Genomic DNA, 25,357 nt, shown 5'->3' with positions numbered 1-25,357 from the left:
AAAATTTGAGGCCGTGATACCCTTTGCAAATAATGCAATAGTATACTTCTAAATCCCTCGGGACTACGCTTCTCTCATCGGTCGGGTTTTGAGTCTCATTGGGGACCCGAGTTGCTGTCAGTCGTCGATTTGACCTGCTGGGAAAGTATATAATAAGGAAAACACAATTCAATTAGTATGTTATATGGAAATTGTTGGATAATAAATGGATGTGGGTAAAAGCCACCAAACAGCAATGAGTTTTGAATAATTGGAAATCTTTATTATGACAATAATTTTGAATACAATATTTGAGACTGTTTTAGAAATAATTATAAGAAAATATTTGAGAGGATTACTTAAGGTTTGAGTCAACTTGAGCTTCCTCTTGATTTAAAAAAGGGAGGTAACATAATTTGACAATAGGGCGCTTAATTACACCGCTAGCGGTGCGTACGTTGGCAGTTCGTACATTACCATCTGAACCAGAAAATGTTTTTTCGATCCTGCCAAGATTCCATTCATGAGGTGGTAGTAGATCGTCCATAACAATAACTAAATCACCAATCTGCATATTTTTGCATGAGGTTTTCCACTTATACCTTTTATGTTGTGATTTTAGATAATCAGTTTTCCAACGTTGAGCAAATTGATGATGTATGGCTTTCAGTTTTTCCCATCGATTTAAAATCGACATGTTTGAACAATCTTGTTCAGGGAATGCCATCAAGGGGGCACCTCTTAGAAAATGTCCAGGCGTTAGAGCTGTGATATCTGAGGGATCTTCCGAAACTGCTGATATAGGCCTTGAATTGAGTACTCCTTCTATTCGTGCTAAAACTGTAGCGAATTCTTCAAATGTAAATTTATGAGAACCTGCAATTCGCTTAAAATGATATTTAAAACTCTTTACGGCTGCCTCCCAAAGGCCTCCCATATGAGGAGCGTGAGGTGGAATGAATTTCCATTCAAATCCGTATGTGATGTATTTCTGAGCTACATCTTGGGCACTATTTTTGACAAACGCAGAAAATTCTCGTTCAAGAGTTCTACTAGCTCCTAAGAAATTTCGTCCATTGTCTGTAACTACCCTTTGGGGGAGCCCCCGCCTCCCGATGAAGCGAGCGAAAGCAGCTTGGAACGCCGCTGAGGATAACTCTGAACAAGGCTCTAAATGGATAGCTTTTGTGCTAAAACATACAAACACACTTACGTATCCTTTAGTTATTGGAGATTTCCTTAGAATCGATGTTTTTGTCTCGAATGGTCCAGCAAAATCAATTCCTGTTACCTGGAAAGGAAGAGAGAGAGTACATCTTTCCGGAGGTAAAGGAGCCATTATTTGAGAGCTTGGCTGTTGTTTATACATTATACATCTTTTACACTTACGTATTATTCCTTTGATACGTGGTTTTAACCTGAATATGAGAAATTCAGTTTGTATAATTCTGTACATTTGACCGCAGTCAGCATGAGAGAGAAACTCATGCAAATGGTGTAAGTACAATTGGCAAAATCGGGAGTTGCCTGGTAAAATAATTGGGTAACGTTCACCATATGGTAGTGATGATTGGGATAATCTACCATTTACTCTTAAAATTGAGTCTTTATCCATAAATGGATTTAGACTTTTCAAAGGACTTTTATTTGAAATATTTTTTGATTCATTAACGCATTGATATTCCTCATTATAAAATCTTTTTTGAGCTAAAACAATTAGTCTCGATTTAACAAATTTCATCTCATTTTGTGTCAAAGAGACTTGAGTATTTTCATCAACATTTTGTCGCATTTTCTTCGTTGTATTATGAAAAAATCTAAAAATGTAGCATATTACACGTAAAGCTCTACTGTATGATGAAAAATTGTCCAATATATCATTTGCTTCAATCTGAACATGTAGAGATTGTATTTCTTTATCTTCTGAGCTACGATTTAAAATATTTCTTTTGGGCCATTCTGATGAAGGTTTTTGTAACCATGATGGTCCATTCCACCAAAGTGAATTATTTACCAAATGTTGGGCTTTACAACCTCGTGTGCCCAGATCAGCTGGATTATCATGTGTTGGGACATGTCGCCATGTGACATCAGACATTAATTCGTGTATTCGTGCTGTTCTGTTCGCCACATAGGTTTCCCACGATGAAGGTGGTTTTGATAACCATCCTAGGACTATAGCTGAGTCCGACCATAAATATATCTCGCTATTACTGAAATTGATAGAATTTTTTACATAATTAACTAAATTTGCTAATAGCACTGCGCCATTAAGCTCTAAGCGCGGGAGGCAAACAGTTTGTAAAGGGGCTACTTTACTTTTTGCTACCAATAAATTTGAGAATGTGTTTTGAGTTTTTGTTTGGCACCGAATGTATACAGTAGCACAATATGCGGATTTCGATGCATCGCAGAATCCGTGAATTTGGATTGTGTCGCTAGGCATAAGTTGAATCCAACGAGGAATTGATATTAGTTCAACTTCAGACAAGTCCTGAACTAGCTCGTTCCAATTTTGTAGAGATTCCGCGTTAATTTCTTCGTCCCATTCTATACCGTCTAACCATAATTGCTGCATACATATTTTTGCTCTGATTACTATAGGAGCTAGCCATCCAGCTGGATCAAATAGTTTTGCGACAGATGATAGAACTTGGCGTTTTGTTATTTTCGTAGAAGGACTTATTGATGAGAAATTATAAGTAAATGTATCTGTGATTGCGTTCCACTTTATGCCTAAAGTTTTAGTTGAGCTAGTTTCGTGGAAACGTAAAAAATCTGAATCATATATATCCTCTGTTGGTAAATCTGATAATAATTGAGAATCGTTTGCTGTTATCTTCTTGAGTAAAAATCCAGCAGATTTTAAAGTTTTAATTAGCTGATTTTGTGCGTAACGAGTTTCTTCAATTGAATAACCTCCAGTTAAAATATCATCTACATAAGTTTCGTACCTTAAAATTGATGATGCTTGGGGGGATTCGGCTTTTGAGTCTGAAGCGAGTTGATGTAACGTACGAATTGCTAGAAAAGGCGCACAATTTACTCCAAACGTTACTGTTTTCAATTCGAAATCTTTAATAGGGCCATTTGGTTCAGGTTGATATAAAATTCTCTGGAATGCTCTATCGTCTGGATGAACTAGGATTTGACGATACATTTTCTGTATGTCACCACTGAACACATATTTATATCTTCTCCAATTCAGAATTACAGTTATTAAATCATTTTGAATTGTAGGACCAGTGTACAGAACATCATTTAGTGAAAATTTGGATTTTGTTTTCCTAGAGGCATTGAACACAATTCTTACCTTTGTAGTTTTATGTTCTGGTCGCACGACCGCGTGATGGGGCAAATAAAAAGAGCTATGTTTACCTTCAGAATTGATTTCGTTTGAGGTTGTTTCTTCCATATGGTCGAGAGTTAAATACTCATCCAAAACAGCTTTATATTCAGCTTGCAATTCTTTATTTTTTCCTAATGTTTTGTCCATACTGGCATATTGAGCGAGTGCGATGAATCTAGACGATCCTAAGAAAACCGATTCGGGATATTCCTTTTTGAATGGTAGCCTTACCATATATCGTCCATCTTTGCTTCGAGTAGTTGTTTTAGTGAAAAATTGTTCAACAAATTCATCTTCTTCGGATTTAAAGCGAGTTTTTGGTATTTCCTCTTGCTCCCAAAATTTTCTCAATAGTGTGCTGAGTTCTGAAGATTCTGATGAAGTGACAGCAGTTGTGAATGTTTGAACGGTTTTCGTTTTCATCGGTCCACTAAGCACCCATCCAAATATAGTTTTGTAAGCTGATGTTTGGCCACATATATTTTTCTTTATCCCTTCGAGGTTTAGACAATGTTCATAATCATTGCCAAGAATAAGATCAATTTGGGAAGATTTATTAAAATTCGGGTCTGCTAAATCCAATTTTCTAAGTTCTGCTGAATATGGGACATTAAACGTAACAGCTGGAAGTGTTTTAGTAACATTTGATAAAACAATTGCTTTAATTGGGACTCTCAGATTATATTTTCTTGCAAATAATGTGAAATCACACTCTTTTTTAGCTGATTGTTTTTGACCTCCTATTCCAATAATTTCAAAATATGAATTTCTATAAGGCAACTGTAACCGACTTCTTATTCTTTCTGTTATGAAGGTTCTTTGAGAGCCTGGATCAATTAAAGCTCTTATCGTGAAAACTTCGCCTTGATGCTCTATTTGCATCAATGCTGTACGCAATAAAATGTTTTCGTTGCTCGTAGAGCAGTTTGCTTGAACACGCCGTGAGGTAGTTGGAAGTTCATCTTTGTAAGAATTACTTGGCTGTTCTGTTTGTGTATTTGTATTTTGAACAATATTTTTATTTTGATTACCATTACCATTGGTTTGAGTATTTTCAGATGTTTTTTGTACATTTGATGATTTGTGTGCAATATGCAATAATGAATGGTGATCTTTTTTGCAGTAAAAACATGTTCTTTTACTTTTACAATTTGCCTTAATATGCGAAGGACTTAAACAATTGTTACATATTTTATTTTTGAAAACATAATCTATTCTTTGTTGTGTTGAAAAAGTTCTAAAATTGGGACAATTTCTTAAATAATGTACATTATTACATAGTTTGCAATTTGTGTTTATGTTTTCTTGGGATGTATATGTTTGAATATTAGGTTTTTTCGTATTAGACAGTGTAAAACTGTCTTTTGTGGTTTTTATGCTTGTTAGCCGCTCTACCGCTTCGTATCTGTCAACTAAAAATTGTGACATTTGTGACCATTTTGGTAGTTCACGAGGGGAAGTCAGTGATTGCTCCCATAGTTCTAAAGTACAATCTGGTAATTTTGTTGATATTAGACGAATTAAAATGGGATCCCAACTATTTACTTCTACCCCTAGAGTTCTGAGTGTTGCTAATGAGTCGTTTACTGACGACTGTATTTTTCTTATGGACTCACTATCTTCATTAATTGCTGCTGGTATATCAAACAAGATTTTGATTTGGTTATCTACCAAAACTCGTTTGTTTTCGTATCTTGTTTTTAACGCATTCCAAGCTAATTCAAAATTATCATTAGATAATGGATATCGTTTAACTATAGCACCTGCTTCGCCTCTTGTCTTGTTCCTGAGATGGTATAGCTTAGTTACAGGAGTAAGTTTTGAATGATTTATATAAACTGCAGTGAACATGTCTCTAAACGAGGGCCATTGTTCATAACTGCCTTTAAATATTTCTGTGTCGCATGGGGGGAGTTTAATGCAAATACTTGAATTATCGCTCATTGGATTTTGATTTGGGACAGAGTGACGAGATGTTGATTGGAACATTGGCATTTGTACTGTATCTAAGCGGATACTTTTAAGAATTTCAAAAATTTGTGATGTGCTCTGTACATATGCGTCATTACAAGCATCAAATTCCTCTCTTGCTTGGTTCTTAAATTCTGCATCAATTACGTCATCTTGAGATAACATTACCTTTTGATATGAAGTATCTACGTTTGTCCATCTTGCATCTATTTCTTTTAACCTTGCCTCTAATATAGATTCGTTTTGATCTTCTCTTCGGCTCTCATTCACCTTTCCACAATACTGAAGCAAATGTTCACAATCAAATTTAAAATAATCTTTGTAGGATGGATTAAATGACCTATCAGCTGCAGGTGAATTTTCTGTTTCACGCGGCATTTTGTTTGATAATTGTACTTGATATTGTATTTTATTCAAGGAATTAGGTTTCTGTGGTTATACAGAGTAAAATTTTTAAATTATAAAGTATTATATTGAGATATAAACTTTTGAGATGTGCAGTTAAATTTTTCTAGTTTAGAACAAATTTTATTTTAATTTTTAGAGAATAATTAAATTTGTATTTAATTAATTTTAAATTTTTCGAAATATAATGTTATTTAATTATCGTACTAGATCCTGTACTAGTATAAAAGAAAACAAGAGATATAAATCCTATTTATTTGTTCACTTTTTAGTATATCATTAGAATTTTGTATTAAGTATAAAATAGTTTGTACACAAATGGGAGCAGCGGTTAATTACAGAGTGTTTTTTCTATATCCTTTTGTGATAGCTTAGCTATGGGGTAAATGCACTAGATAGTTGTAATCTAGTAAAACAAAATTAATAGAATATACACTTATAATCGAAAAAATTAGTTTTAATGAAACAATGAGATTGATAATGAAGCGGTTTAAACAATTATTAGTACCTATGTAGACTAATATTTTTATCAATTTTAATTTCATTAAAATTTTTGTGTACTATGTGGTATTCTGATTTTTATAGAGACAATTTTGTGAATTTGTTTCAGAGATACCACTTAAGCGGTTAATTGTGAACAAATAGGAAAATTATTCCGTAATCAATTTATTAAGTGGATTTAGTATTAATCATTAAATTTGATTTTTATTTTTTTTTTTTTTTTTTTTTGAAATTTGATTTTTAGAAAAAAAATTATTTATTATGAGACAAAATTTTTATAGAAATATTTAAAATTTTAGATTTCTTCATTTGCAAATTAAATTTATTTAAATTTGTTGAGATTAAAATTTTCCTTTTATGTTAAATTTATTCTTTTAGAGAATATTCTTATTATTATGAATTTTTAAATTCTTTTGTATTATAAAATTTTTCCGATTATTATGAATTTTAACTTTTATAAAATTCTAATTGAAATAATTTTTGAATTCTATTTTGTAAATACTTTAAGAATTTTATTTTAAATAAAATAAATTTACTTTTTTAAATTGGTTTGGGAAAATGCATGTACCTTTTACTGTATAAATTTACTTGGTATATTGGTTTATGAAAATTGCAAGTACCTTTTACTGTATAAAATTAAACAAAATAAATTTCCTTAGTAAATTGATTTATAAAATTGTAGGTACCTTTTACTGTATAAAATTATACAAACCAAACCATGAGCAAAATAACTGTTAATTCTTGAAAAATTGTTGTTTTGGGTTTTTTAATATACTACAATAAACACTTGTATAAAGAAATTCAACTCAACAGTTTTTAATTGTAAATTTCATTTCTTTTATTGTATACGTGTTATTCTCTTTGTTTGTTCATCTACATTAAAGAGAGTGACAACGTTCCAACAAGTTTTTTATTTGTATTTTACTCAAGAGAACGCACTTAATGTTTTACCGGCGAGATTTGCAAGTTAATATAGAGAACGCACTTAACTTTTTTACCGGCACGAATGATTATAGGGTTATATACATTTGAAATTTTTAAAATATTACTGAGATAAATGGTTAGTAGTTAAATATTTTATTAACTTTTGTTTCGTAATATATTTGTTATTGTGTAATGTACAATTCTCTTATTTCCCGATTACTTATATAGAATTGTAGTGTATAAAATTTTTTCTTCAAGTTTGTATCCTGTGTGGCTGTATTATGTATTCTTAATTAAGTTTTAAAATTCAAACTTTAAATACATATACGTTTTTAATTCTATTCTACTTATTAGGCAGAATAAACACCACATTTGCTATTTCCACTTCAAGTTTGTGTTTTGTGTGGCTGCATATGTATTCTTAGTTATGTTTTAGAATTTAAAATTTAAATACATATACGTTTTTAATTCTATTCTACTTATTAGGCAGAATAAACACCACATTCGCTAATACACACTATCGCAATATTATTTCACACAATTTGGAATTTTCTAATTTTCTTTTCTATCGTTGGGATTTTCGGGTATAAATAATCACAAATTAGGGATTTTGTAAACCGGAGTTGCGAACCCTATATTTAGTGGACTGTATTTTTGATTCTTAAAGAGAATTTTGTACACTTTACTTAAACACAAGAATACTGTGAAAAACTGTATAAATATTTTTCAAAACCGCAATTTTTAAATCAAATAAATTTATTTTTTGTTAAAATGTTATTTATTATTATATTTTATATTATTATAATAATTTACATTATATTTTTTTTTTTTATATTTTGAATTTTTTGTAGAAATTAAATTACACACATTAAATGTTTGAGTGTAAAATTGATGTAGGTCTGTTTGTATAATACATATAGAGATTACTTACTTGAGACTTGATGAATCTCTTACCTCAAGAGATATTCTAGATTCTCTTACTTCAAGAGATCTTAATTGATATTGAGCTTCTTTGGTTGTTGTGGCTGGGATGTTTGAGCTTTTATGTTGTTTTCCTTTTTTGGTTTTTTGAGTGGGAGAGATGCAGAAGAAACCAATTCTCTTGTTTCTGTTTTGTAGTTTTGTGTTTTTTACTTTTTTCCTATTTTATTTATTTATTATAACTGTTATTTTCATTTTATTTTATCTTAATTCTTATTTTCTCACGTTTTTTTTTCTTACAAATATGTATGTATGCTTTGTGTTGTATATGAAAAAACAATTAGGGTATTCGTTTTGTTGAAAAAATAAAGACAGTTAGGGTATCCGTTATAAAAATTTTTTTTCTTTTTAAGGTATGTAAACCGAATTATGTATGTTTTATAGAATTCCGTTTATTATATATATATATGTACATATAAGGGAATTTATCTTGCAATATTTATTAAAATCACTTTTTTGGGTAATTAATTTTATTTGTATGTACATATATATGTATGAGATTATGTATTCATGTATATAACAATATTATTTATTTTTAGAACTTAATCTTATATCTTCATACGTATATTTTTAACGGTATTTTTTATTTATTTTATTATATTTGTATGTTTTTTATGTATTTATGTATATAACAATATATTTATGTATTTTTTAAGTGAAATTTATTGTATATGAATTTTAACGGCACTTTCTTTTTTTTTCTTTACCGGCACTTTTTGTTTTTTTTTTTTTTTTGTTTTCTTATTATATGTGTATGTTTTTTATGTTTTAACGGCACTTTTTTTTTTTTTTCACAATTTCTTTTAATTTTCTTAGTTTATATTATTTGGCTTTTTAACCTTGAAAATTTTTTCTTTTCATTTTCATAAATTTCTTAATTTTTAATTTAAATTACTTTTATTCTTTTCTTTTTCCTAATTTTTAAAAATTTTTTTTTTTTTTAGGCAATTTCTTATTTTTTGACTTCTTTTGACTTTTGTTAAATTTGTTTAAACTCTTTTTTTTTTCAATTTTTTTTCACTTTTTGTTCAATTTTTGTTAAATTTGTTCAATTCCGTTCATTTTTTTGTTAACTTTTTTTTCAAATTTTTCAGTTCTTGTTCAGTTTTTTTTTTTTTTCTCAATTTTTTAAGTTTCTGTTCGATTTCTTCACTTTTTTGTTTAATTTTGTTTTCTTTATATTTATATGTATTTTTTCAATTTTTGTTAATTTTTTCATTTATTTAAACTTTATGTATGTTTAAACTACGGTTTAAACCATATTTAATTGAATTTTTTTATTTTATTTTTATCAATTTTACTAATTGAATTTTATAATATTATTTGAATTTTGTACTATTAATTGTATTTTATTATTGAATGAATTGTATTAAATGAATTGTGTTAGCTATTGAATTTATATACATAAAATCAAATATTACTGAATTGTTAATATTTTTAAATGAAGTTAAATAAGTACTACCTTAATATTTAACATAATAAGTAACTACAATATTAGTAATTAAGTACGATTAGAATAATGTTGCTAACGGTATGTTAGCTATACATAAGAAATTCCAAAACATCTTCGGGTTTTGGAAGTTAAAACTAGGTTTCCTTATTAAAAACAAAATTATAATTTGTCACTTCTTACCTAGCAACAGAAGCCTTAAGTTGCATATTTTACAACCCTTTTTTATTTTAAATAAACATTAATTTTATTTATAACGTTTACCGAAAAATCCTTGGCTTTATAAATTTTGGTCACACATATACACTAAAAAGGTAAAGTACCCATCACAATTGTACATATATGTCTCAATATATGTACATATTAACAACAATAATAACCCATTTTACCTTTTCTCTATCTTCATATATCAATAACCCAATAATTATATTCGCTTTATGAGTGAATATAATTATTCATTTTCTCCCCAAAATAATATTAGCCTTCAACTTAATAAAGGAGAAAATTTAAATATAATTTGTTTCCCCATACAAATTATTTCATGGTCCTTAACAAAAATTGAACTGGTCACCTCAGCTCAAAAGAAGTCGGCACAAACAAAGAAGAACAAAGAAGAACAAAATAACTCAACTAGATCAACGTTATGAGGTAATGAAAAATTTCTCACGCTCAATTACATTAGTTCAAACAAAAGGTTGATGCTGTAAGTACAAAACCCCAAATTAAAAAGTAAAAGTGTAAGTTAAAATAAAAAAGCCGTCGGCAAAACAAAAAAAAGAAATACATAAAAAAAAAGTAAAAGTGTAAGTTAAAATAAAAAAGCCGTCGGCAAAACAAAAAAAAAAAGAAATACATAAAGTGAAAAAGTGCAAGTTTAAGAAATAAAATAAAAAAAAAAAACAAATTAAGAAAAAAATTAAAAAATACATACATAAAGTTTAAATAAATGAAAAAATTAACAAAAATTGAAAAAATACATATAAATATAAAGAAAACAAAATTAAACAAAAAAGTGAAGAAATCGAACAGAAACTTAAAAAATTGAGAAAAAAAAAAAAACTGAACAAGAACTGAAAAATTTGAAAAAAAAGTTAACAAAAAAATGAACGGAATTGAACAAATTTAACAAAAATTGAACAAAAAGTGAAAAAAAAATTGAAAAAAAAAGAGTTTAAACAAATTTAACAAAAGTCAAAAGAAGTCAAAAAATAAGAAATTGCCTAAAAAAAAAAAAATTTTTAAAAATTAGGAAAAAGAAAAGAATAAAAGTAATTTAAATTAAAAATTAAGAAATTTATGAAAATGAAAAGAAAAAATTTTCAAGGTTAAAAAGCCAAATAATATAAACTAAGAAAATTAAAAGAAATTGTGAAAAAAAAAAAAAAGTGCCGTTAAAACATAAAAAACATACACATATAATAAGAAAACAAAAAAAAAAAAACAAAAAGTGCCGGTAAAGAAAAAAAAAGAAAGTGCCGTTAAAATTCATATACAATAAATTTCACTTAAAAAATACATAAATATATTGTTATATACATAAATACATAAAAAACATACAAATATAATAAAATAAATAAAAAATACCGTTAAAAATATACGTATGAAGATATAAGATTAAGTTCTAAAAATAAATAATATTGTTATATACATGAATACATAATCTCATACATATATATGTACATACAAATAAAATTAATTACCCAAAAAAGTGATTTTAATAAATATTGCAAGATAAATTCCCTTATATGTACATATATATATATAATAAACGGAATTCTATAAAACATACATAATTCGGTTTACATACCTTAAAAAGAAAAAAATTTTTATAACGGATACCCTAACTGTCTTTATTTTTTCAACAAAACGAATACCCTAATTGTTTTTTCATATACAACACAAAGCATACATACATATTTGTAAGAAAAAAAAACGTGAGAAAATAAGAATTAAGATAAAATAAAATGAAAATAACAGTTATAATAAATAAATAAAATAGGAAAAAAGTAAAAAACACAAAACTACAAAACAGAAACAAGAGAATTGGTTTCTTCTGCATCTCTCCCACTCAAAAAACCAAAAAAGGAAAACAACATAAAAGCTCAAACATCCCAGCCACAACAACCAAAGAAGCTCAATATCAATTAAGATCTCTTGAAGTAAGAGAATCTAGAATATCTCTTGAGGTAAGAGATTCATCAAGTCTCAAGTAAGTAATCTCTATATGTATTATACAAACAGACCTACATCAATTTTACACTCAAACATTTAATGTGTGTAATTTAATTTCTACAAAAAATTCAAAATATAAAAAAAAAAATATAATGTAAATTATTATAATAATATAAAATATAATAATAAATAACATTTTAACAAAAAATAAATTTATTTGATTTAAAAATTGCGGTTTTGAAAAATATTTATACAGTTTTTCACAGTATTCTTGTGTTTAAGTAAAGTGTACAAAATTCTCTTTAAGAATCAAAAATACAGTCCACTAAATATAGGGTTCGCAACTCCGGTTTACAAAATCCCTAATTTGTGATTATTTATACCCGAAAATCCCAACGATAGAAAAGAAAATTAGAAAATTCCAAATTGTGTGAAATAATATTGCGATAGTGTGTATTAGCGAATGTGGTGTTTATTCTGCCTAATAAGTAGAATAGAATTAAAAACGTATATGTATTTAAATTTTAAATTCTAAAACATAACTAAGAATACATATGCAGCCACACAAAACACAAACTTGAAGTGGAAATAGCAAATGTGGTGTTTATTCTGCCTAATAAGTAGAATAGAATTAAAAACGTATATGTATTTAAAGTTTGAATTTTAAAACTTAATTAAGAATACATAATACAGCCACACAGGATACAAACTTGAAGAAAAAATTTTATACACTACAATTCTATATAAGTAATCGGGAAATAAGAGAATTGTACATTACACAATAACAAATATATTACGAAACAAAAGTTAATAAAATATTTAACTACTAACCATTTATCTCAGTAATATTTTAAAAATTTCAAATGTATATAACCCTATAATCATTCGTGCCGGTAAAAAAGTTAAGTGCGTTCTCTATATTAACTTGCAAATCTCGCCGGTAAAACATTAAGTGCGTTCTCTTGAGTAAAATACAAATAAAAAACTTGTTGGAACGTTGTCACTCTCTTTAATGTAGATGAACAAACAAAGAGAATAACACGTATACAATAAAAGAAATGAAATTTACAATTAAAAACTGTTGAGTTGAATTTCTTTATACAAGTGTTTATTGTAGTATATTAAAAAACCCAAAACAACAATTTTTCAAGAATTAACAGTTATTTTGCTCATGGTTTGGTTTGTATAATTTTATACAGTAAAAGGTACCTACAATTTTATAAATCAATTTACTAAGGAAATTTATTTTGTTTAATTTTATACAGTAAAAGGTACTTGCAATTTTCATAAACCAATATACCAAGTAAATTTATACAGTAAAAGGTACATGCATTTTCCCAAACCAATTTAAAAAAGTAAATTTATTTTATTTAAAATAAAATTCTTAAAGTATTTACAAAATAGAATTCAAAAATTATTTCAATTAGAATTTTATAAAAGTTAAAATTCATAATAATCGGAAAAATTTTATAATACAAAAGAATTTAAAAATTCATAATAATAAGAATATTCTCTAAAAGAATAAATTTAACATAAAAGGAAAATTTTAATCTCAACAAATTTAAATAAATTTAATTTGCAAATGAAGAAATCTAAAATTTTAAATATTTCTATAAAAATTTTGTCTCATAATAAATAATTTTTTTTCTAAAAATCAAATTTCAAAAAAAAAAAAAAAAAAAAATAAAAATCAAATTTAATGATTAATACTAAATCCACTTAATAAATTGATTACGGAATAATTTTCCTATTTGTTCACAATTAACCGCTTAAGTGGTATCTCTGAAACAAATTCACAAAATTGTCTCTATAAAAATCAGAATACCACATAGTACACAAAAATTTTAATGAAATTAAAATTGATAAAAATATTAGTCTACATAGGTACTAATAATTGTTTAAACCGCTTCATTATCAATCTCATTGTTTCATTAAAACTAATTTTTTCGATTATAAGTGTATATTCTATTAATTTTGTTTTACTAGATTACAACTATCTAGTGCATTTACCCCATAGCTAAGCTATCACAAAAGGATATAGAAAAAACACTCTGTAATTAACCGCTGCTCCCATTTGTGTACAAACTATTTTATACTTAATACAAAATTCTAATGATATACTAAAAAGTGAACAAATAAATAGGATTTATATCTCTTGTTTTCTTTTATACTAGTACAGGATCTAGTACGATAATTAAATAACATTATATTTCGAAAAATTTAAAATTAATTAAATACAAATTTAATTATTCTCTAAAAATTAAAATAAAATTTGTTCTAAACTAGAAAAATTTAACTGCACATCTCAAAAGTTTATATCTCAATATAATACTTTATAATTTAAAAATTTTACTCTGTATAACCACAGAAACCTAATTCCTTGAATAAAATACAATATCAAGTACAATTATCAAACAAAATGCCGCGTGAAACAGAAAATTCACCTGCAGCTGATAGGTCATTTAATCCATCCTACAAAGATTATTTTAAATTTGATTGTGAACATTTGCTTCAGTATTGTGGAAAGGTGAATGAGAGCCGAAGAGAAGATCAAAACGAATCTATATTAGAGGCAAGGTTAAAAGAAATAGATGCAAGATGGACAAACGTAGATACTTCATATCAAAAGGTAATGTTATCTCAAGATGACGTAATTGATGCAGAATTTAAGAACCAAGCAAGAGAGGAATTTGATGCTTGTAATGACGCATATGTACAGAGCACATCACAAATTTTTGAAATTCTTAAAAGTATCCGCTTAGATACAGTACAAATGCCAATGTTCCAATCAACATCTCGTCACTCTGTCCCAAATCAAAATCCAATGAGCGATAATTCAAGTATTTGCATTAAACTCCCCCCATGCGACACAGAAATATTTAAAGGCAGTTATGAACAATGGCCCTCGTTTAGAGACATGTTCACTGCAGTTTATATAAATCATTCAAAACTTACTCCTGTAACTAAGCTATACCATCTCAGGAACAAGACAAGAGGCGAAGCAGGTGCTATAGTTAAACGATATCCATTATCTAATGATAATTTTGAATTAGCTTGGAATGCGTTAAAAACAAGATACGAAAACAAACGAGTTTTGGTAGATAACCAAATCAAAATCTTGTTTGATATACCAGCAGCAATTAATGAAGATAGTGAGTCCATAAGAAAAATACAGTCGTCAGTAAACGACTCATTAGCGACACTCAGAACTCTAGGGGTAGAAGTAAATAGTTGGGATCCCATTTTAATTCGTCTAATATCAACAAAATTACCAGATTGTACTTTAGAACTATGGGAGCAATCACTGACTTCCCCTCGTGAACTACCAAAATGGTCACAAATGTCACAATTTTTAGTTGACAGATACGAAGCGGTAGAGCGGCTAACAAGCATAAAAACCACAAAAGACAGTTTTACACTGTCTAATACGAAAAAACCTAATATTCAAACATATACATCCCAAGAAAACATAAACACAAATTGCAAACTATGTAATAATGTACATTATTTAAGAAATTGTCCCAATTTTAGAACTTTTTCAACACAACAAAGAATAGATTATGTTTTCAAAAATAAAATATGTAACAATTGTTTAAGTCCTTCGCATATTAAGGCAAATTGTAAAAGTAAAAGAACATGTTTTTACTGCAAAAAAGATCACCATTCATTATTGCATATTGCACACAAATCATCAAATGTACAAAAAACATCTGAAAATACTCAAACCAATGGTAATGGTAATCAAAATAAAAATATTGTTCAAAATACAAATACACAAACAGAACAGCCAAGTAATTCTTACAAAGATGAACTTCCAACTACCTCACGGCGTGTTCAAGCAAACTGCTCTACGAGCAACGAAAACATTTTATTGCGTACAGCATTGATGCAAATAGAGCATCAAGGCGAAGTTTTCACGATAAGAGCTTTAATTGATCCAGGCTCTCAAAGAACCTTCATAACAGAAAGAATAAGAAGTCGGTTACAGTTGCCTTATAGAAATTCATATTTTGAAATTATTGGAATAGGAGGTCAAAAACAATCAGCTAAAAAAGAGTGTGATTTCACATTATTTGCAAGAAAATATAATCTGAGAGTCCCAATTAAAGCAATTGTTTTATCAAATGTTACTAAAACACTTCCAGCTGTTACGTTTAATGTCCCATATTCAGCAGAACTTAGAAAATTGGATTTAGCAGACCCGAATTTTAATAAATCTTCCCAAATTGATCTTATTCTTGGCAATGATTATGAACATTGTCTAAACCTCGAAGGGATAAAGAAAAATATATGTGGCCAAACATCAGCTTACAAAACTATATTTGGATGGGTGCTTAGTGGACCGATGAAAACGAAAACCGTTCAAACATTCACAACTGCTGTCACTTCATCAGAATCTTCAGAACTCAGCACACTATTGAGAAAATTTTGGGAGCAAGAGGAAATACCAAAAACTCGCTTTAAATCCGAAGAAGATGAATTTGTTGAACAATTTTTCACTAAAACAACTACTCGAAGCAAAGATGGACGATATATGGTAAGGCTACCATTCAAAAAGGAATATCCCGAATCGGTTTTCTTAGGATCGTCTAGATTCATCGCACTCGCTCAATATGCCAGTATGGACAAAACATTAGGAAAAAATAAAGAATTGCAAGCTGAATATAAAGCTGTTTTGGATGAGTATTTAACTCTCGACCATATGGAAGAAACAACCTCAAACGAAATCAATTCTGAAGGTAAACATAGCTCTTTTTATTTGCCCCATCACGCGGTCGTGCGACCAGAACATAAAACTACAAAGGTAAGAATTGTGTTCAATGCCTCTAGGAAAACAAAATCCAAATTTTCACTAAATGATGTTCTGTACACTGGTCCTACAATTCAAAATGATTTAATAACTGTAATTCTGAATTGGAGAAGATATAAATATGTGTTCAGTGGTGACATACAGAAAATGTATCGTCAAATCCTAGTTCATCCAGACGATAGAGCATTCCAGAGAATTTTATATCAACCTGAACCAAATGGCCCTATTAAAGATTTCGAATTGAAAACAGTAACGTTTGGAGTAAATTGTGCGCCTTTTCTAGCAATTCGTACGTTACATCAACTCGCTTCAGACTCAAAAGCCGAATCCCCCCAAGCATCATCAATTTTAAGGTACGAAACTTATGTAGATGATATTTTAACTGGAGGTTATTCAATTGAAGAAACTCGTTACGCACAAAATCAGCTAATTAAAACTTTAAAATCTGCTGGATTTTTACTCAAGAAGATAACAGCAAACGATTCTCAATTATTATCAGATTTACCAACAGAGGATATATATGATTCAGATTTTTTACGTTTCCACGAAACTAGCTCAACTAAAACTTTAGGCATAAAGTGGAACGCAATCACAGATACATTTACTTATAATTTCTCATCAATAAGTCCTTCTACGAAAATAACAAAACGCCAAGTTCTATCATCTGTCGCAAAACTATTTGATCCAGCTGGATGGCTAGCTCCTATAGTAATCAGAGCAAAAATATGTATGCAGCAATTATGGTTAGACGGTATAGAATGGGACGAAGAAATTAACGCGGAATCTCTACAAAATTGGAACGAGCTAGTTCAGGACTTGTCTGAAGTTGAACTAATATCAATTCCTCGTTGGATTCAACTTATGCCTAGCGACACAATCCAAATTCACGGATTCTGCGATGCATCGAAATCCGCATATTGTGCTACTGTATACATTCGGTGCCAAACAAAAACTCAAAACACATTCTCAAATTTATTGGTAGCAAAAAGTAAAGTAGCCCCTTTACAAACTGTTTGCCTCCCGCGCTTAGAGCTTAATGGCGCAGTGCTATTAGCAAATTTAGTTAATTATGTAAAAAATTCTATCAATTTCAGTAATAGCGAGATATATTTATGGTCGGACTCAGCTATAGTCCTAGGATGGTTATCAAAACCACCTTCATCGTGGGAAACCTATGTGGCGAACAGAACAGCACGAATACACGAATTAATGTCTGATGTCACATGGCGACATGTCCCAACACATGATAATCCAGCTGATCTGGGCACACGAGGTTGTAAAGCCCAACATTTGGTAAATAATTCACTTTGGTGGAATGGACCATCATGGTTACAAAAACCTTCATCAGAATGGCCCAAAAGAAATATTTTAAATCGTAGCTCAGAAGATAAAGAAATACAATCTCTACATGTTCAGATTGAAGCAAATGATATATTGGACAATTTTTCATCATACAGTAGAGCTTTACGTGTAATATGCTACATTTTTAGATTTTTTCATAATACAACGAAGAAAATGCGACAAAATGTTGATGAAAATACTCAAGTCTCTTTGACACAAAATGAGATGAAATTTGTTAAATCGAGACTAATTGTTTTAGCTCAAAAAAGATTTTATAATGAGGAATATCAATGCGTTAATGAATCAAAAAATATTTCAAATAAAAGTCCTTTGAAAAGTCTAAATCCATTTATGGATAAAGACTCAATTTTAAGAGTAAATGGTAGATTATCCCAATCATCACTACCATATGGTGAACGTTACCCAATTATTTTACCAGGCAACTCCCGATTTTGCCAATTGTACTTACACCATTTGCATGAGTTTCTCTCTCATGCTGACTGCGGTCAAATGTACAGAATTATACAAACTGAATTTCTCATATTCAGGTTAAAACCACGTATCAAAGGAATAATACGTAAGTGTAAAAGATGTATAATGTATAAACAACAGCCAAGCTCTCAAATAATGGCTCCTTTACCTCCGGAAAGATGTACTCTCTCTCTTCCTTTCCAGGTAACAGGAATTGATTTTGCTGGACCATTCGAGACAAAAACATCGATTCTAAGGAAATCTCCAATAACTAAAGGATACGTAAGTGTGTTTGTATGTTTTAGCACAAAAGCTATCCATTTAGAGCCTTGTTCAGAGTTATCCTCAGCGGCGTTCCAAGCTGCTTTCGCTCGCTTCATCGGGAGGCGGGGGCTCCCCCAAAGGGTAGTTACAGACAATGGACGAAATTTCTTAGGAGCTAGTAGAACTCTTGAACGAGAATTTTCTGCGTTTGTCAAAAATAGTGCCCAAGATGTAGCTCAGAAATACATCACATACGGATTTGAATGGAAATTCATTCCACCTCACGCTCCTCATATGGGAGGCCTTTGGGAGGCAGCCGTAAAGAGTTTTAAATATCATTTTAAGCGAATTGCAGGTTCTCATAAATTTACATTTGAAGAATTCGCTACAGTTTTAGCACGAATAGAAGGAGTACTCAATTCAAGGCCTATATCAGCAGTTTCGGAAGATCCCTCAGATATCACAGCTCTAACGCCTGGACATTTTCTAAGAGGTGCCCCCTTGATGGCATTCCCTGAACAAGATTGTTCAAACATGTCGATTTTAAATCGATGGGAAAAACTGAAAGCCATACATCATCAATTTGCTCAACGTTGGAAAACTGATTATCTAAAATCACAACATAAAAGGTATAAGTGGAAAACCTCATGCAAAAATATGCAGATTGGTGATTTAGTTATTGTTATGGACGATCTACTACCACCTCATGAATGGAATCTTGGCAGGATCGAAAAAACATTTTCTGGTTCAGATGGTAATGTACGAACTGCCAACGTACGCACCGCTAGCGGTGTAATTAAGCGCCCTATTGTCAAATTATGTTACCTCCCTTTTTTAAATCAAGAGGAAGCTCAAGTTGACTCAAACCTTAAGTAATCCTCTCAAATATTTTCTTATAATTATTTCTAAAACAGTCTCAAATATTGTATTCAAAATTATTGTCATAATAAAGATTTCCAATTATTCAAAACTCATTGCTGTTTGGTGGCTTTTACCCACATCCATTTATTATCCAACAATTTCCATATAACATACTAATTGAATTGTGTTTTCCTTATTATATACTTTCCCAGCAGGTCAAATCGACGACTGACAGCAACTCGGGTCCCCAATGAGACTCAAAACCCGACCGATGAGAGAAGCGTAGTCCCGAGGGATTTAGAAGTATACTATTGCATTATTTGCAAAGGGTATCACGGCCTCAAATTTTGCCGGAGATTCCGGAAAATGACGCCAGAAAGAAGACGTGACATTGTTGAGCGTCTTGGCTACTGTACCAATTGTTTGGCTCGAAGCCATACTATAAGGTCGTGCACCTCGATGGAGTCTTGCATAAAATGCAACCAACTCCACCACACCATGTTGCATCCATCGAGGACACGCAGCCCATCGCCCAACATGTCCACCGTCAGCAGTCGACGCAATCGGGATACCGAGACCCAGATAGAACCACACCAACAACCACTTCAACATCATCATCAACATCGTCAAATTCATCATCAGCGTCGTCAACATCATCATCAGCATCGTCAACACCGGAACAATCACCCTCGTCAGCCACATCATCGTCGTCATCAACGCCAACAGCCACATCATCGTCGTCATCAACGCCAACAGCCACATCATCGTCGTCATCAAACTCAACAACGTCATCAAACTCAACAACATCAACTTCAACAATCACCAGCTCCAGTTGTTTCAACTATCACACCACCAGTGCCAGATCAACATATCTTGGCTGAAGCTATTAAATCGCTGGCCAACGTATTATGCTTTCAAAGCAAGCCAGAATAAACCAGGCAAAGGCCGAGGCCGGCGCCATGTTTAAACTACGGTTTAAACCATATTTAATTGAATTTTTTTATTTTATTTTTATCAATTTTACTAATTGAATTTTATAATATTATTTGAATTTTGTACTATTAATTGTATTTTATTATTGAATGAATTGTATTAAATGAATTGTGTTAGCTATTGAATTTATATACATAAAATCAAATATTACTGAATTGTTAATATTTTTAAATGAAGTTAAATAAGTACTACCTTAATATTTAACATAATAAGTAACTACAATATTAGTAATTAAGTACGATTAGAATAATGTTGCTAACGGTATGTTAGCTATACATAAGAAATTCCAAAACATCTTCGGGTTTTGGAAGTTAAAACTAGGTTTCCTTATTAAAAACAAAATTATAATTTGTCACTTCTTACCTAGCAACAGAAGCCTTAAGTTGCATATTTTACAACCCTTTTTTATTTTAAATAAACATTAATTTTATTTATAACGTTTACCGAAAAATCCTTGGCTTTATAAATTTTGGTCACACATATACACTAAAAAGGTAAAGTACCCATCACAATTGTACATATATGTCTCAATATATGTACATATTAACAACAATAATAACCCATTTTACCTTTTCTCTATCTTCATATATCAATAACCCAATAATTATATTCGCTTTATGAGTGAATATAATTATTCATTTTCTCCCCAAAATAATATTAGCCTTCAACTTAATAAAGGAGAAAATTTAAATATAATTTGTTTCCCCATACAAATTATTTCAACCCCAGTTTTTAACGACTTCATATAAATCGCAATTTTGGAGGCCCCTAAAGAGCCAGGAAGCTAAATTTTTTTATATTTGGATTGCTTGAGATTGTAGCTTTCTAATAAGGTATAACCTAAGAAGCTAAATTTGTTTATATTTGGATTGCATGAGAATGTAGCTTTCTAATAAGGTATAACTTAAGTAGCTAGGATTAATAGTACCTGATATATATGCGGGTATATCGGTCATTTTTCGAAAAATGTCCCAAAATTACCCCAGTTTTTAACGACTTCATATAAATCGCAATTTTGGATGTCCCTAAAGAGCTAGGAAGCCAAATTTTTATATATTTGGATTGCTTGAGATTGTAGTTTTCTAATAAGGTATAACTTAAGTAGCTAGCTAAAACAGTACCCGATATATATGCGGGTATATCGGACATTTTTCGAAAACTGTCCCAAAATTACCCAAGTTTTTAACGACTTCATATAAATCGCAATTTTGGAGGCCCCTAAAGAGCTAGGAAGCTAAATTTGTTTATATTTGGATTGCATGAGAATGTAGCTTTCTAATAAGGTATAACTTAAGTAGCTAGCTAAAATAGTACCCGATATATATGCGGGTATATCGGACATTTTTCGAAAACTGTCCCAAAATTAACCCAGTTTTTAACGACTTCATATAAATCGCAATTTTGGAGGCCCCTAAAGAGCTAGGAAGCTAAATTTTTTTATATTTGGATTGCATGAGAACGTAGCTTTCTAATAAGGAATAACTTAAGTAGCTAGGATAAATAGTACCCGATATATATGCGGGTATATCAGACATTTTTCGAAAAATGTCCCAAATTACCCCAGTTTTTAACGACTTCATATAAATCGCAATTTTGGAGGCCCCTAAAGAGCTAGGAAGCTAAATTTGTTTATATTTGGATTGCATGAGAATGTAGCTTTCTAATAAGGTATAACTTAAGTAGCTAGGATTAATAGTACCTGATATATATGCGGGTATATCGGACATTTTTCGAAAAATGTCCCAAAATTACCCCAGTTTTTAACGACTTCATATAAATCGCAATTTTGGATGTCCCTAAAGAGCTAGGAAGCCAAATTTTTTTATATTTGGATTGCTTGAGATTGTAGTTTTCTAATAAGGTATAACTTAAGTAGCTAGCTAAAACAGTACCCGATATATATTTGGATTGCTTGAGATTGTAGCTTTCTAATAAGGTATAACTTAAGTAGCTGGCTAAAATAGTACCCGATATATATGCGGGTATATCGGACATTTTTCGAAAACTGTCCCAAAATTAACCCAGTTTTTAACGACTTCATATAAATCGCAATTTTGGAGGCCCCTAATGAGCTAGGAAGCTAAATTTGTTTATATTTGGATTGCATGAGAATGTAGCTTTCTAATAAGGTATAACTTAAGTAGCTAGGATAAATAGTACCCGACATATATGCGGGTATATCAGATATTTTTCGAAAAATGTCCCAAATTACCCCAGTTTTTAACGACTTCATATAAATCGCAATTTTGGAGGCCCCTAAAGAGCTAGGAAGCTAAATTTGTTTATATTTGGATTGCATGAGAATGTAGCTTTCTAATAAGGTATAACTTAAGTAGCTAGGATAAATAGTACCCGATATATATGCGGGTATATCGGACATTTTTCGAAAACTGTCCCAAAATTACCCCAGTTTTTAACGACCTCATATAAATCGCAATTTTGGAGGCCCCTAAAGAGCCAGGAAGCTAAATTTTTTTATATTTGGATTGCTTGAGATTGTAGCTTTCTAATAAGGTATAACTTGAGAAGCTAAATTTGTTTATATTTGGATTGCATGAGAATGTAGCTTTCTAATAAGGTATAACTTAAGTAGCTAGGATTAATAGCACCTGATATATATGCGGGTATATCGGACATTTTTCGAAAAATGTCCCAAAATTACCCCAGTTTTTAACGACTTCATATAAATCGCAATTTTGAATGTCCCTAAAGAGCTAGGAAGCCAAATTTTTTTATATTTGGATTGCTTGAGATTGTAGTTTTCTAATAAGGTATAACTTAAGTAGCTAGCTAAAACAGTACCCGATATATATGCGGGTATATCGGACATTTTTCGAAAACTGTCCCAAAATTACCCAAGTTTTTAACGACTTCATATAAATCGCAATTTTGGAGGCCCCTAAAGAGCTGGGAAGCTAAATTTGTTTATATTTGGATTGCATGAGAATGTAGCTTTCTAATAAGGTATAACTTAAGTAGCTAGGATAAATAGTACCCGATATATATGCGGGTATAACAGACATTTTTCGAAAAATGTCCCAAATTACCCCAGTTTTTAACGACTTCATATAAATCGCAATTTTGGATGTCCCTAAAGAGCTAGGAAGCCAAATTTTCGAAAAATGTCCCAAAATTACCCCAGTTTTTAACGACTTCATATAAATCGCAATTTTGGATGTCCCTAAAGAGCTAGGAAGCCAAATTTTTATATATTTGGATTGCTTGAGATTGTAGTTTTCTAATAAGGTATAACTTAAGTAGCTAGCTAAAACAGTACCCGATATATATGCGGGTATATCGGACATTTTTCGAAAACTGTCCCAAAATTACCCAAGTTTTTAACGACTTCATATAAATCGCAATTTTGGAGGCCCCTAAAGAGCTAGGAAGCTAAATTTGTTTATATTTGGATTGCATGAGAATGTAGCTTTCTAATAAGGTATAACTTAAGTCGCTAGGATAAATAGTACCCGATATATATGCGGGTATATCAGACATTTTTCGAAAAATGTCCCAAATTACCCCAGTTTTTAACGACTTCATATAAATCGCAATTTTGGAGGCCCCTAAAGAGCTAGGAAGCTAAATTTTTTTATATTTGGATTGCATGAGAACGTAGCTTTCTAATAAGGTATAACTTAAGTAGCTAGGATAAATAGTACCCGATATATATGCGGGTATATCGGACATTTTTCGTAAAATGTCCCAAAATTACCCCAGTTTTTAACGACTTCATATAAATCGCAATTTTGGATGTCCCTAAAGAGCTAGGAAGCCAAATTTTTTTATATTTGGATTGCTTGAGATTGTAGTTTTCTAATAAGGTATAACTTAAGTAGCTAGCTAAAACAGTACCCGATATATATTTGGATTGCTTGAGATTGTAGCTTTCTAATAAGGTATAACTTAAGTAGCTGGCTAAAATAGTACCCGATATATATGCGGGTATATCGGACATTTTGCGAAAACTGTCCCAAAATTAACCGAGTTTTTAACGACTTCATATAAATCGCAATTTTGGAGGCCCCTAAAGAGCTAGGAAGCTAAATTTTTTTATATTTGGATTGCATGAGAACGTAGCTTTCTAATAAGGTATAACTTAAGTAGCTAGCTAAAACAGTACCCGATATATATTTGGATTGCTTGAGATTGTAGCTTTCTAATAAGGTATAACTTAAGTAGCTGGCTAAAATAGTACCCGATATATATGCGGGTATATCGGACATTTTTCGTAAAATGTCCCAAAATTACCCCAGTTTTTAACGACTTCATATAAATCGCAATTTTGGATGTCCCTAAAGAGCTATGAAGCCAAATTTTTTTATATTTGGATTGCTTGAGATTGTAGTTTTCTAATAAGGTATAACTTAAGTAGCTAGCTAAAACAGTACCCGATATATATTTGGATTGCTTGAGATTGTAGCTTTCTAATAAGGTATAACTTAAGTAGCTGGCTAAAATAGTACCCGATATATATGCGGGTATATCGGACATTTTTCGAAAACTGTCCCAAAATTAACCGAGTTTTTAACGACTTCATATAAATAGCAATTTTTATATTTGGATTGCATGAGAACGTAGCTTTCTAATAAGGTATAACTTAAGTAGCTAGCTAAAACAGTACCCGATATATATTTGGATTGCTTGAGATTGTAGCTTTCTAATAAGGTATAACTTAAGTAGCTGGCTAAAATAGTACCCGATATATATGCGGGTATATCGGACATTTTTCGAAAACTGTCCCAAAATTAACCCAGAGAACGTAGCTTTCTAATAAGGTATAACTTAAATAGCTAGCTAAAACAGTACCCGATATATATGCGGGTATATCGGACATTTTTCGAAAACTGTCCCAAAATTAACCCAGTTTTTAACGACTTCATAT

The 25,357-nt window shown here is 30.5% G+C and overlaps 3 protein-coding genes across 3 annotated transcripts; 2 read left to right on the top strand and 1 right to left on the bottom strand.

The window, feature by feature from the left end:
- Window positions 1-334: 334 nt before the first annotated feature.
- LOC135950652 (uncharacterized) lies at window positions 335-5,677 on the bottom strand. The gene has a single exon (XM_065500183.1). The coding sequence runs from the start codon at window positions 5,675-5,677 to the stop codon at window positions 335-337; it is 5,343 nt and encodes a 1,780-aa protein (XP_065356255.1).
- Window positions 5,678-14,151: 8,474 nt separating this feature from the next.
- Window positions 14,152-18,464, top strand: LOC135950651 (uncharacterized). Its single transcript, XM_065500182.1, has 2 exons — window positions 14,152-17,250; window positions 18,432-18,464. Exons 1-2 carry the CDS (start codon window positions 14,152-14,154, stop codon window positions 18,462-18,464), a joined length of 3,132 nt encoding a protein of 1,043 aa, XP_065356254.1.
- Window positions 18,465-18,480: 16 nt separating this feature from the next.
- Window positions 18,481-19,494, top strand: LOC135950650 (uncharacterized). The gene has a single exon (XM_065500181.1). It carries the CDS (start codon window positions 18,481-18,483, stop codon window positions 19,492-19,494), a length of 1,014 nt encoding a protein of 337 aa, XP_065356253.1.
- The last annotated feature ends 5,863 nt before the right edge of the window (window positions 19,495-25,357 follow it).

Source organism: Calliphora vicina, chromosome 2 (assembly GCF_958450345.1).
Source record: "Calliphora vicina chromosome 2, idCalVici1.1, whole genome shotgun sequence".
NCBI classification, from domain to species: Eukaryota; Metazoa; Arthropoda; class Insecta; order Diptera; family Calliphoridae; genus Calliphora; species Calliphora vicina.
Note: the sequence above shows the minus strand (reverse complement) of the source record. Positions and strands in the feature narration are given on the sequence as shown.

Coding starts and splice junctions, on each gene's coding strand:
- LOC135950652 (XM_065500183.1), bottom strand. CDS start 5,677: ATGCCGCGTGAAACAGAAAATTCACCTGCAGCTGATAGGTCATTTAAT.
- LOC135950651 (XM_065500182.1), top strand. CDS start 14,152: ATGCCGCGTGAAACAGAAAATTCACCTGCAGCTGATAGGTCATTTAAT. Junction 17,251..18,431: donor CTGGATGGCTAGCTCCTATA/GTAATCAGAGCA, acceptor TCTCATATTCAG/GTTAAAACCACGTATCAAAG.
- LOC135950650 (XM_065500181.1), top strand. CDS start 18,481: ATGTATAAACAACAGCCAAGCTCTCAAATAATGGCTCCTTTACCTCCG.